The sequence below is a fragment of the Phaenicophaeus curvirostris genome, chromosome 3 (assembly GCF_032191515.1).
Source record: "Phaenicophaeus curvirostris isolate KB17595 chromosome 3, BPBGC_Pcur_1.0, whole genome shotgun sequence".
NCBI lineage: Eukaryota > Metazoa > Chordata > Aves > Cuculiformes > Cuculidae > Phaenicophaeus > Phaenicophaeus curvirostris.
The window spans coordinates 94,592,246-94,606,357 of NC_091394.1; the positions used below are offsets into that span (position 1 = coordinate 94,592,246).

The window sequence follows — 14,112 nt, forward strand, 5'->3', positions numbered from 1 at the left end:
AATCATAGAGTCATAGAATGGTTTGAGTTGGAAGGGATCTTAAAGGTCATCTAATTCCAATACCCCTGCCATGGGCAGGGACACCTCCCACTAGATAAGGCTGCTCAAGGCCCCATCCAACCTGGCACTGAACACGTCCAAGAATCACGATAAAAGTTTGGATTGATGCTTCCAACATTAACATGAAACAAGTAAGCTAACAAAACAACAAATCCTAAGTTGAAAGACAAAGGAAAGGGAAAAAAATAGAAAATCAAAAAATCATAGAATGTCCTGAGTTGGAAGGGACCCACAAGGATCATCAAGTCCAACTCCTGTCCCTGCACAGGACAAGCCCAACATTCACACCAAGTGTCTCAGGGCGTTGGCCAAATGCTTCTTCAATACTGCCACACTTGGCACCAGGACGGCTTTCCTGGGGAGCTGTTCTAGTGCTCCACCACCTTCTCAGTGAATAACCATCCTCTAATATCCAACCTAAACCTCACCTGGCACATCTTCCTGCCATTCCCTCAGATCCTAGCATTGGTCACCAGAGAGATCGGTGGCTGCTCCTCCTCCTCCACTTGTGAGGAAGAAGTAAATTGTGATATGGTCTCCCCTCAGTCTCCTCTTCTCCAGGCTGAACAGAACAAGTGATTTCAGCCCCCTCTCATACACCTTTCCTTCTAAACCCTTCACCAACTCTGCGGCCTCCTCTGGACACTCCAGTAGCTTGATATCCCCTTTATCCAGTGGTACCCAAAACTGCACTCAGTACTCAAGGCAGGCCCACACCAGTGCGGAGCAGAGCAGGACAGTCACCTCCCTCGACTGGCGAGAAATGCCATGCTGGATGCAGCCCAGGAAACACTTGGCCCTCCTGGCTGCCAGGCTGGACTGCTGGCTTGTGTTCAACTTGCCATTAAGCAGAACCCCCAGGTCCCTTTCCACAGGGCTGCTCTCCAGCTTCTCACTCCCTGGGCTGTGCCTGCATCCAGTGTTGCCATGTCCCAGGTACAAAACCCAGCACATGCCCTTGTTAAACTTCATAGGGTTCATGATTGCCCATCTCTCGAATTTTTCAAGATCCCTCTGCAAGACTATAGATTTCAGGACAGTTAGATGTTGATGAATGGTGAGCCATGAGAAGGGTAAAGAACAAAGGGAATCATGTCATGGAGAACTCAAAGAACTGCAACATGACTGGCAACAAGCCTGAACAGGTAGGGAGTCACACTGCAAAGGCAAGATGATGAGTCAGAGCAAAAAAAAAATGTGGGACAGACAAGCTGAAACTGCCACTAAATGACAGGAAAGGACACACTTGCTATGAAAATGATTCTCTGAAACTAACTAACATAGAAGAATGTGATACACGATGAGAAATCAGACAACAAGGGGGCATGGGGACCACATGCAGGAGTATGTGTTAATAATAAACCAAAACATTTTGAAATATTAAACAATGCCTTGAATTATTAAAATAAAAACAAAGATTTTATCCTTGCGATAAAGTAATAACTATTCCCATGTTCTAGAAAACTCATAGATCAGACTGGAAAATCAGAACAATTTAGGCTGGAAGGAAATGCTAGAGGTGCTCTTTCCCAGCCCGCTGCTCAGAACAGGGCCAACCTCGATGGTGGAGTTAGGTTTTTCACTGTCCTACACATTCAAGTTTTGAAGATTTCTAAAGACAGAGATCCCACATTCTCTCTTGGTAACCGGTGCCAATGTATGATCACCCTCTCGATGGGAAAAGGGGAATTTTTTTTATCGGGAAAGTTTTCCATTGCTGTCACATGTTCACTAACTCTCATCCTTACACCAGGCACCTCTGCGAAAAGCCTGGCTCCATTTTCACTGCACTTTGGGATCGAGGAGAGCCAAAGGAATTACCCCAGTAGTCTCCTCTTCTTCAAAATGAACAAATGCAGCTCTTTGAACCTGCCCTGATGTGTCTTATCCTGGTAATCCTGCTGGGTTGATACCAGCCTGTCACTATTTCTATTGTACAGGGAGCTCAAAACTGGCGTTGGTTCTAAAGACATTGTCTCTCAAATGCCAAATCGAGGGGAATAATTGCTTTCCTCAACTTGCTGGCTACAGTCTTGATACCACAAACAAATCAAGCAAAATCAACTCATTTCTACCAATGAGAAGACATTAGCGCACAGCAGAATGGCTGAAAGCACTCTATTTATGGAGCACTGACTAAAGAATTATGTTAATCACTTCATTTATTTGTAGCTAGTTTGCGTGCCTGCTGCCTCTTACACTTACCAATGAAACCGAAATTTAGTATTAATTCAAAGACAGAACTGTATCACATGAACAGTAAAAAGAAATATTCATGCTACAGCAACTAATTTGCTGGGGGAATGGATGGAGTGCACATCTATGCAAACAACTGAGTTCTTAAGTGTATGTAAGCACTCACAAGAAATTTCCTCATTAAGAAATTATCCAAATCCATTTTTTAAAATATACAATCACATCATTACTTACACAAAACAAACTACACTATACATGAAAACACTCTTAAATAAATTAATTCCTGTATAGAATCCTTTCCGATGTGCAGCTTTACAATTACTTTTTCTATTCATTCCTAACAATGTGGAATACTTCTGTGAGGGTTAGATAAAATACTGCTGTAGAAACTAGTGTCTTAGCTTCCAAGACTGAATTTTATTATGCTATAAGTATAACCTTTGGGCACATTCCTTTACCATGGAAAACCACTTTATTATACGTAGCATATTAGTAATAATTGAGGTCAAATTGTTTGCCTGGCCACTGCAGTGTACCTACCAATTAAAAAAAAACATCAAAATTCCTGAAGAAATAAACAGACTGATTCACTTAGCTTAACAGAACAACAGGCTCTAAAAGACAAGGGTTTTTTTTAAAGCAATATTAAAGGTAAAAAAAAATTAACATAAAGGACACCACTGTATTAGATCGGAGCAGAGAGTAAGCTGGTTTGGTAGTTAGAGGACTTGTAATCTTTAAACAGGTAACAATTTAAAAAGCACTGTTAGTTGGCATAAAGAGGGTGAAAAAAAACCAGTTTACTGTTTCAGGATACACTGCAAGTAGTCCACAAAATTAACATCATACAATCAACTAAAGTTGCAGACAGCTAGGGCTTGATCTTTCTAACCTTACATGCTCCTCTGGTATTTTAGCCTTTTTTCTCCTCTCTTCTGATAATTTTGGCTTATGGAGTTTTCAAATATCCTTGGGAGCAGCAAAACCACAAGCTGAAGCTTCTATTAAAAACCAAAGCGTCTCAGAACTATTTAAATTTCTCAGATTTTTAAAAATGCGGTCAAACAGAGAATTTGAAAATCTAGGATGAATGCAGATTTTTAAATTACAGTAGTAAGTATACGCTAATTATTAGGTTTCAGAATATAATTATTACTTGAAAACCTGTATATGTAAATTATGTAGCATGAGTTGTAGTCACTGCAAAAAGGTACAGAATTAATTTACAGGTCAGCAACAGTAAAGCACTTCAACACTCTAAGTGGCAGAGATTTTCACTTCAATGCCTCATCACCAACAAACATGAAGTAATTGACAGTATGCACTGCTAAATAGAGGTTACACTGGCGTAAAAGGTTTTTTAAGCTATTATTTGATTTATAGAAAACCATATTTGAAAGTTCAAATGAGAAACTTGTGGGAAAAATAATAGAAAGGGGACATTTAGAAAGATACCTACCATGTTTTCTACTCGGAGCTCAAAAGGCATGGGGTTGTACACCATCAACTGAACTTCACATACATCTCCCTGGACCCACTGGAAGTCTACAAGAAATGATTATAGAATTAATGTAGGAATTAGAATCACAGAATCATAGAATGGGTTGGGTTGGAAGGGATCTTAAAAATCATCCAGTTGCAATCCCCTTGCCGTATGCAGGGACACCTGCCACTGGATCAGGCCACTCAAGGTCCCATCCAAACTGGCTGTGAACACTTCCAGGGAGGGGGCATCCACAACTTCCCTGGGCAACTGTGCCACACCACCCTCATCATGAAGAATTTCTTCCTAACGTCTAATCTAAACCTTTCCAGTTCCAATTTAAAGCCCTCATCCTATCACTACATGCCCATAGAAAATGTTCCGCAACGCCCCCCCACCAACAGCTTTCCAGTAGCTCGCTGCTATATGGTCTCCAAAGAGTCTTCTCTTCTCCATGCTGAACAACCCCAACTCTCAAAGCCTGTCCTTTTATGGGAGATGCTCCAGCACTCTCATTGTCTTCGTGGCCTTCTCTGGACCCATCCCAACAGTTCCATATCCTTTTCATGTTGGGGATTCCAGAACTGGACATAATACTCCAGGTAGGGTCTCACAAGAGTGGAGTAGAGGGGGAGAATCCCCTCCCTCAACCTGCTGCTCAATCTAATCATCATGATATAAAGAAACAGCATCAGCTAAGCCATCAGATTGCTGTATTATCTTAATGTTCTAAACTAACATTTCTGTATAATCTTCACAGTCCTATTCAAGTGCAGCGTGGGACACAAGCTATAAATAAATCCCAGGCAAAGCATTGGGTTAAAGGACAGGAAGCATTCAGTGATGCAGTAATAGTGCTTCAAAGACCCAGCGTGCCAATACTGCATTGGCAAAATTAACTCAGGCATCAATTCAAACAGTACTTAAACACATCCTTAATGTTAAACACTTAAAGGTTTACATACTTGGAGTTACGAACATTGCCTCGGATAATTAAGACTCAGATTAAAAGCAACCAGAAAGGAATGAACGCAGCAGGAAGAAGGGAATTAAAAATAACGGAAAGAAATCTTCATACAGACACAGCTTATGATATAGAGTAAATAAAAGATTGTTCTAAATTAAGAAAGAAACAACTGCTCACCAGCAAGAGGCCACCTTAGTTTCCTCCCACCGATTTTCTTTGGGAAACAGTAAGTAGTTTGGGAATGCTGTGAGAGGGGAAGGTCTGCTAGGATCTACAGTGACAGATTCTTCTGAGGTTCACAAAATGGAAACTCAGGAAATAACGCAAACTATTTAGTAACTTCTGGAAATACTTAAGGAAGACAAAGAACAAAAATAGGTGAGGTAGTAAGCCGTACTTTCAGTTTGACAACTCCCTATAAGTGACAGAGGTTCAACTTTAAAGACGCTTCATCCTGCCGAGTTTAAAATATGGATTTATTTTAATTTAAGGAAGCGAGGAGTTTACAGAAGTGAGGTCAGCAGCAGAGACGCGAGTCCTGAGGAACTGCTCAGTGCAGAAAGAGTATTTTACATCACCACTTCATAATCTTTCAGCCTGTAAGATCCTGCCTACCTTCCAAGTTTCTCAGTACCTGAAGGAGGCATACAAGAAAGCTGGGCAGGGAATTTTTACAAGGGCATGTAGTGATAGGATGAGGGTTAATTGTTTTAAGCTGAAAGACAGGAGATTTAGACTACACATTAGGAAGAAATCCTTCACGATGAGCACGGTAAGACAGTGGCACAGGTTGCCCAGGGAAGCTGTGGATGTCCCCTCCCTGGAAGTGTTCAAGGCCAGGTTGGATGGGTCCTTGAGCAGCCCGGTGTAGTGGGAGGTGTCCCTTCTGCCTGTGGCAGGGAGGTTGGATCTGGATGATCTTTAAGACCCCTTCCAACCCAAACCATTTTATGATTCTATGACGATCTGACATTCAGACATAAAACTGAATGTGACAAGAGTTTCCATACAAGCTGAGGCCATGCAGTCCAATTAAACAAAAGGTGGTTTAACTGTAATTGTTAAAAAAAATCATGACCATAAAATAACGTATATGGATTAACCTGTACGAGTTTACTCAATTTTAAAAGACATTATTAACACTTTTTCCTAGGACATTAGAAAGTCCAGTAAAAAAATAGGATTATTAATATTGAGACTATAATTCACAGTTGAAATCACCTGTACTCTAATTGTACACTCTCAATCATTTACTATCTGATTACATTTTACAAGCAATATTAGAGAGCTCAAGGGAGATCTACTTAATGCCAATGTTTAACTCCAATTAATGCTAGTAGAAAATCAAAACATACATTCAAGCATAGTAACAGGTTCTAGTATTATGAAACTCAAAAAGCGAAACTGTTCTTTAAAAGAAAATGTCCAAAAGCACAACTGCATGTCTTATGCATTCTGCAGTCCCCAAACGAATTTGTTACTCCTCTGGCTTCTTATAGCAGCCTTCCAGTACTAAAAGAGTGTCTACAAGAAAGCTGGGGAGGGGATCTTTAGCAGGGCTTGTAGTGATAGGATGAGGGGTAGTGGTTTTAAGCTAAAAGAGGGGAGATTTAGATTAGATAGAAGGAAGAATTTTTCTCCTATGAGGGTGGTGAGGCACTGGCACAGGTTGCCCAGAGAAGTCATGGATGCCCCATCCCAGGAGGTGTTCAAGGACAGGCTGGATGAGGCTTTGAGCAACCTGATCCAGTGGGAGGTGTCCCTGCCCATGACAGGGGAGTTGGAACTGGATTGTCTTTAACATCCCTTTAAACCCAAACCATTCTATGATTCTATGACGAGGTATTGTACAGAGCTCCGAAAGTGTTGAGGCACTGATGCCCCATTTTCACTACCTCTCTCCACACAGGCACTTGTAGTGGTCAAAGTGGGCACTTCTGTTCTTCTAAATTAATTTCCACTGTATAAAAACTATCACAAGCCTGGAATATCTTTTCAGAAAACACTTTCAATGCAACCACGTAAAAAGTGATTCTAAAAAAGTGAAGTTACCAGAACATCTGGAGAAGATGAGGCTGAAGGAAGACCTTATCACTCTCTAGAACTACTGAAAGGAGGTTGTAGCAATGTGGGTTTTACTCCACCTCAGCACTGCCAAGTACAGGGGGACAACTACTACCCTGCTCCTGCTGGCCAAATAGTTTCTGATCCAAGCCAGGATGCTGTTGGCCTTCTTGGCCACCTGGGCACACCGCTGGCTCATATTTAGCTGCTGCCAACCAACACCCCCAGGTCCTTTTCTGCCAGGTGTGCGCAGTGGGGCCACTTGGGCAGGGGTGGAGGAGCTGCAGGAGGGCTTTCTCCGGCTGTGCTGGATTAGGGCGGGTGAACACAAAGGGAAGTACTAGTTGAAACTCGGCAAGAAGTACTCAGGCTTCGTGGCACTGACCACCAGAGACTGCCAGACAAAGAGCTTCAGCAGCAACGTGACAGCACCTTGGAGCAGGAGGTGCCAAGGTCTCTGATGATTCGTAGGAACAGGCTGTGACCTCACTCCCATTCCTCATGTGTACCAGCCAGCCACAGACATGGAACCTTGGCAGCAAAGCCCACAAGTAAGATTCATGGAGAAACCACACCACCAAAAAGATGCTCGATCTCAGTAGCTGCCTCTGGTTTTCTTTCCTTGTAAAACATGCAAGGGCAATGGTACAGAATTGCCTCCTTGGGATGAAAAGCTTTTGAAAGAAAAGGTAAAATCAGATTATATGGTCCTAGGTGAAAAGCTATATTTATATCATCTCATATAGGTATGCCATTAGTTGCCAGATTTACTAATGGGACTATTATCCATTCTTGCTGCTTTAGATTATCAGCACTTTAAAACAAAAAAAACCCACTTTATGTCAAAAATCAGCACATTTCTTTCTTATGGCCTTGTGTATTATTAAAGCAATTTAACCAGAATATAATTATCCCATTTATTGTTTCCAATCAGAAAAGCTTATCAAGCTGAAAGCTGAAAACATTTCCTCAAGATGTTCTGAAGGGTTTTTTTTCTCTTTGGTTTTCAGCAGTACTTGATTTCCTTTGCTGTAACAATAATTTAACCAAAATATGGCTTACATATTTCCATGTAAGGAAAACACTGTTCATTTGTTATTGAAATTGTTTTTAATTAAATACATCTTATTAAAATACTCTCATTAGTATCAAAGTTTATTAAATTTCTCAGCTTCTTTCAGAGGAACTAACTGATGGTACTTTGTGTATTCCTTTGTTTGTGCAACTTTGAATGAAACATTAGAGGCTCTGAACGGTGAATGCACTGTGTATACACTTCAAAACACAAATGCTTTACAGGATCACAAGCAGATCAGACAACTTCTTAGGCTGAATAAAAGCCTAGAAGAAGAAACTGCCCTGTATAATGTAAAAATCCTGTGGTACACACAGCACATTAACAAATCCTACCTTGAACTGCTTCTGAAAAACGCAGTTCCTTTTGTACCCATCAAGGAACAAGAACACTGCATAGTAAAGGTATGAGGTTCAACAAGGTTCAACAAGGCGAGTCCTGTACTTGGGACAAAAAAAAAACCCTTACAGCAATACAGGCTTGGGGAAGAGTGGCTTGAAAGCTGCCTGGAAGAGAAAGACCTGGGGGTGTTGGTCGACAGCTGGCTCAGTATGAGCCAACAGTGTGCCCAGGTGGCCAAGAAGGCCAACAGCATCTTGGCTTGTATCAGAAACGGCATGGCCAGCAGGAGTAGGGAAGCGATCGCAAGGCCACATTTCAAATCCTCTGTTCAGTTTTGGGCCCCTCACTACAAGAAAGACACTGAGGCACTGGAGTGTTCCCAGGGCAATGATGCTGGCGAAGGATCTTGAGAATAAGCGTTATGAGAGGCAGCTGAGGGAACTGGAGTTGTTTAGCCTGGAGAAAAGAAGGCTGAGGAAAGACCTTATTGCTGTCTACAATGACCTGAAAGGAAGTTGTAGTGAGGTGGGGATTGGTCTCTTCTCTCAAGTGACTCGCAACAGGATGAGAGGAAATGGCCTCAAGTTGTGCCAGGGGAGCTTCAGATTAGACATCAGGAAAAGTTTCTTCAGCAGAAGGGTTCTCAGGCACTGGAAGAGGCTGCCCAGGGAGGTGGTTGAGTCACCATCCATGGAGGCATTTAGAAGACGGGTAGATGAAGTGCTCAGGGATATGGTTTAGTAGTGGACAGATGCGGTTGGACTTGGTGATCTCAAAGGTCTTTTCCAACCAAGAGATTCTATGATTCTAATACAAGCGTTTGCCAAGATGAGCAATAAGGTCTTATTTAAATGAAATAAACCATGACAAGGTATACATAAGAGATTAAATGTTGAAAATTTAATTGTGATCAATTTTTAAACAAACTCAGAGAAGTAATATAAGCTATTTTCCAAAGAAATATTTCATTAATGAGAAAGGTCTTTAAGATGTTCCCATATGCTACATTTTTAAAATTCTTATCCTTTTTTATCCTCATCTTTCAAAACCATAGTAGAGCAGCAAAGTGGGACTAAGCCATGTCCATCCAAACTGCCAGATATTAACCCATACCTCTGCATATCTCCTAATTCCTCAAATTTCAACTATTTATAGAAAATATGCATTGTCATAAAACAAACTAGAAATTGCTCATGTTCTTCTCAAGGTAAGGGATATGATCTTTGTCATAACCAGGGGTCCAAAGCACAGGCAGATGAAGTCCAACACCTAACCTAGAAGATTCTGTGGGAGAATGGAATTCTGTGGGAGAATTCCAATCCTTTGGAATGAAGGAATCATAGAGAATCTCCAAGTGCTGGCTCTGCAGGCCAGGCACAATCCAGGTAAACAAGTGGCTGCTACACTGATGGAGAAAATTCATTTTAGAATCACAGAATCACCAGGTTGGAAAAGACCCACCGGATCATCAAGTCCAACCATTCCTATCAAACACTAAACCATGCCCCTCAGCACCTCGTCCACCCATCCCTTAAACACCTCCAGGGAAGGGGACTCAACCAGCTCCCGGGGCAGCCTGTTCCAGTGCCCAATGACCCTTCCTATGAAAAATTTTTTCCTAATGTCCAGCCTTTTAAAAGCACATGAAAGAGGGCTGTTGGAAGGTAAAATAAAAGGGGAACAAGTCAACATAGGAATCGACCCAGAGACCAAGGCAATACCCTACAATACAAATACACTACCACTCACAGGAGAAAGAGAATACAGGAATCAGAAAGCATCATTCTCCATCTCTCTTGTATGCATTCATGCTTGAAAGAAGCAGGAAGCTGGGTAGAGAAAACAGAGTTCAGGTGCAGAGGAGTGCACACGCTTGTCATGCTCCAAAGTTTCCGCTCTATCTTGTTCCTGACTACCTATCTGCAGAATTATTTGGAGCCTCGACTGATGATGATCTGCTCAATGTTTAGTGGTTTACAGTTCAAAGCATGAAACAGAAAACCCAACAAACCTTGAGGACACATCAAAGTATTGGTTTTCTACTTTTTCCTGGTTTTTTGGTGACTATACAGTACTAAAAATAGTACCATAAAGAGCCAGAGAAGGATCAACATCATTCAGCAAATTTCTGTATTCAAGTTCTTACAGTCAGTTCTGTTCCACAGTCACACAACTCCTCTTTGTGCTGATACTAAAGCTTATGTTAAAAATTTTCACATACTAAATCCCTCTACTTCACTCTCGTGAGACCCTATCTGGAGTCCTGGGTCCAGTTCTGGAATCCTCAACATGAGAAGGATATGGAACTGTTGGAATGGGTCAGAGGAGGCCCATTAAGATGACCAGAGGGCTGGAGCACTGCCCATATGAGGACAGGCTGAGAGAGTTGGGGTTGTTCATCCTGGAGAAGAGCAGGCTCCAAGGAGACCTTATAGCAGCCTTCCGGTACCTCAAGGGAGCAACAGGAAAGCTGGGGATGGACATTTTCCAAGGGCATGGAGTGATAGGACGAGGAGGAATGGCTTTAAATTGGAAGGGGGAAGATATAGATTAGACATTAGGAAAAAATTCTTCATGACGAGGGTGGTGAGACACTGGCACAGTTGCCCAGGGAAGCTGTGGATGCCCCCCGCCCCTGGAAATGTTCAAGACCAGGTTGGATGGGACCTTGAGCAGCCTGGTGTAGGGGGAGGAACTGGGTGATCTTTAAGGTCCCTTACAACTCAAACCGTTCTGTGATGCTATGAAAAGAAACAAAAGGACTACCCATATTTGAAACTTAATCTAGGATTTGAAACAAGCCTTGTAATCTCTTTCAAGCAGCACAATTACCGCACTGAAGAGCTTTATAATAAATTAAATGACACTTTTGCAGAAAATGACTGTGTTATTCTAAATATTGTTTATAAGGCTTTTCTGATTTTTCCTGAACTGTCTGTAAGACAAACTGACTAATCAGTTAATCATTCTGAGTTCAAGTTAAATCATAACAGGATATCAACTAGATGGATTTTTTTTTTCTCCTGAAAGAGATAAACTGAAAACCATTTTTAAAATCCAAATGGTTTAGCACTATTAACCAAAAATAATTGTTAAAAATATCTATGGGTGATGTACTACTACAGCCCAGTTTCCCATGAATTTGCATCCTTTGTCAAGAAACTGCAGCTCATTCATCCTAATTTCTTCATGTTCATGACAACACCCATTATCCAAAAAGGCAAAACCCCAGACATGTGTCGAGCTCAGGGCACCACGCATGATAGGTGGCTCCTGAATGCAATGTGTCAGAATGACGTTTTCTCTCATTTCTCTTTTGTTTCAGAAAGAGGCAGAACTAGTTTATCGCCTCTAAAATCAGTTTTATCATCTTTGAGACATCATTCCTCTTCTGAATTTGAAACTATCCCATGGAGAACAGAGCTTTGTTCCTTCAGAACTTCAGGCTAAAAAGCAGATTATTTCAAATACAAGAGAGCAATGTTCAGGTTTGAAAGCCTTGACCAATAAAAGACTTGAAAGGAAAGCCTTGACCAAGGAAGATTTTCTAATTTAACAAAATATCAGAAAATATTGCAAAATAATCTTACCTATTTTCTTATTTCTTTCTTCCCCACGACTGTGTGCAATAATTGGAGAATAGATGAAGGGGCTCTTGGTTGACACATTCTGACCAAGTAGACTTTTCATTTTGTGAGGCCGCAGACTGGTTGGGAGGTTCAAGAGCTTCACAGATCTGTTGAGTAAAAAGAATTATATAGAAGGCTGTGTTACAAATGAGCTGATAAATACTAAATTACACTGAATAGGTACTGATTAAAATACCTGGAATGGAAAACATGAAGTAATCACCGACAATACAAAAGAAAGTAATACCAAGGCAAGGAAATTAAAGGCAAAGTTTCAGTAAGCTGTCAGAAAACAAAAACCTTAAAAAAAAATCTATTGTAGAAACTAACAAAATCAAAAATGGCCAGATCTGGTTTATGAAATCCAGTTATTAATTACCAAGTTAACTGCAGATGAACAGCACAGATACTACAGCTCCAGAGTAGGAAGCAACAAAAAATTTAACTTAAACCCAAACTGGAAGCCACACAAAATTTCACTGGATGAAAAGGGTAGATTTAGATCAGATATTAGGAAGAGTTTTTTTACTGTGAGAGTGGTGAGGCACTAGCATAGGTTGCCCAGTAAAGTTGTGTATGCCCTACCCCTGGAGATGTTCAAGGCCAGGCTGGATGGGGCTTTGAACAACCTGATCCAGTGGAAAGTGCAGATATAACTGCAGTCATTCGCTTGCCAAAGTTAAAGATTTGCACTTACATTCAAAACAATAAATTCTTACTGAGAATATGAAAATCATTTAAGTCCTCACTACATTAAAGAACAGTTTTATCAACAGCCCACTAATTAAAAGCACATACATACATACAAGATAGTGATTTGCTCTAAAAATGACCCAAATCATTCAAGACAATGTGCTACTGCTGAAATATGATGAAGCCCTAAGAGTGACACTGCAAAGACATGGAATCTCTTTGATATAAAACACCTGATAAGAAGATACTAGATAACATTAAAAGTATTTTGGAACCAGAAATAAATCACAACCATACATCGTCTGTTGGTGATACTTCATCTCAGCATCATAACCAAATGCCAAATGACAGACAACAAGCCTGAAGAGTACAGAAACTATGACAGATTCATGAATATTTCATCTTTTGAAACCTCTTCTGATAGACCTTTGTTACAAATTAGAATGCAACTTCAAGCAAACCATGTGAACAATATTTACTTGAGGAAACAAACAAACGTGAAGGGGGCAACAAGAAAGCTGGGGAGGGACTTTAAAGGCATATAGTGATAGGACTAAGGGGAATGGCTATAAATTGGAGAGGGACAGATTTAGACTAGACATAAGGCGGAATTTCTTCACAATGAGGGTCGTGAGGTACTGGAACAGGTTGCCCAGGGAAGTTGTGGATGTCCCATCTCTGGAAGTGCTAAAGGTCAAGTTGGATGGGGCCTTAACCAGCCTGATCTAGTGGGAGGTGGTCCTGCCAATGGCAGGAGCATCCCTTCCAACTCAAACCATTCCATAATTCTGTGATATGATAAAGTGCTAATAAAAAGGAATTTCAGTTTATTTTATTTTATATATAGAACGAAGTGCTTTGGCTCATCCATCATTATTGTACAAATAGGAGAACCTGTTTTATCTTAGTGCATGACTGAGGAATGAATGTTCTTCAGTCACCTATTCGACAGCTGATACCCTCCCAGGTGATAGAAAATGGAGATTTTTTTTAAGGGCTTTATGTGAAAAACTTCAATAACGTACATTTGCTAGCCCCTGGCCCAGCCTGACTGAATTCAAATGACAAACAATTAGGAATTATGGAATAATTTCACTAGCTACCCAGAAGATCAAAATTTTTAATTTAGAGAAAGTTGTGTTAATTAGAAACAACCTTGCTTGAAGGGGTAATTAAAACAATTAAAAAAACCTCCACTCTACTAAGTAAACAGGAGGAAGGGAAAAAATGGCAGTAAGTAAATATAAAGTAGTGAAGAAAGTATTTGAGGACAACTAAAAGATATCAGTGTTGAAAAGTAAGAAAATTCTTTCTTGCTTTAAATGCGTTAGTAAGAAAATTAGTTTTAACACAGGTAAAGTAACACAGCACAGGGAGGATATGGATGTGTTAGACCCAGCCCAAAGGAGTCCACAAAGGTGATCCAAGGGCTGGAGCACCTCCCACACGAGGACAGTCTGAGAGAGTTGAGGTTGTTCAGTCTGGAAAAGAGAAGGCTTCAGGGAGACCTTATAGCAGCCTGCCAGTACCTACAGGAAAGCTGGGGAGGGGGCTTGTATCAGGGAGTGCAGGGATAGGACAAGGGAGGATGGTTTTAAGCTGA

At 40.9% G+C, this 14,112-nt stretch overlaps 1 protein-coding gene across 3 annotated transcripts in view; it reads right to left on the reverse strand.

Annotated features, from left to right (window-relative positions):
* TRAPPC9 (trafficking protein particle complex subunit 9) overlaps window positions 1–14,112 on the reverse strand; it is a 540,656-nt gene that overhangs the window by 474,632 nt on the left and 51,912 nt on the right. For all 3 annotated transcript variants that reach the window (XM_069854713.1, XM_069854711.1, XM_069854712.1), the window contains 2 exons: window positions 11,778–11,923; window positions 3,716–3,801 (listed from right to left, as the gene is read on the reverse strand). In XM_069854713.1, the coding sequence (XP_069710814.1) occupies window positions 3,716–3,801; window positions 11,778–11,923 (232 nt within the window). The remainder of the gene's footprint in view (window positions 1–3,715; window positions 3,802–11,777; window positions 11,924–14,112) is intronic.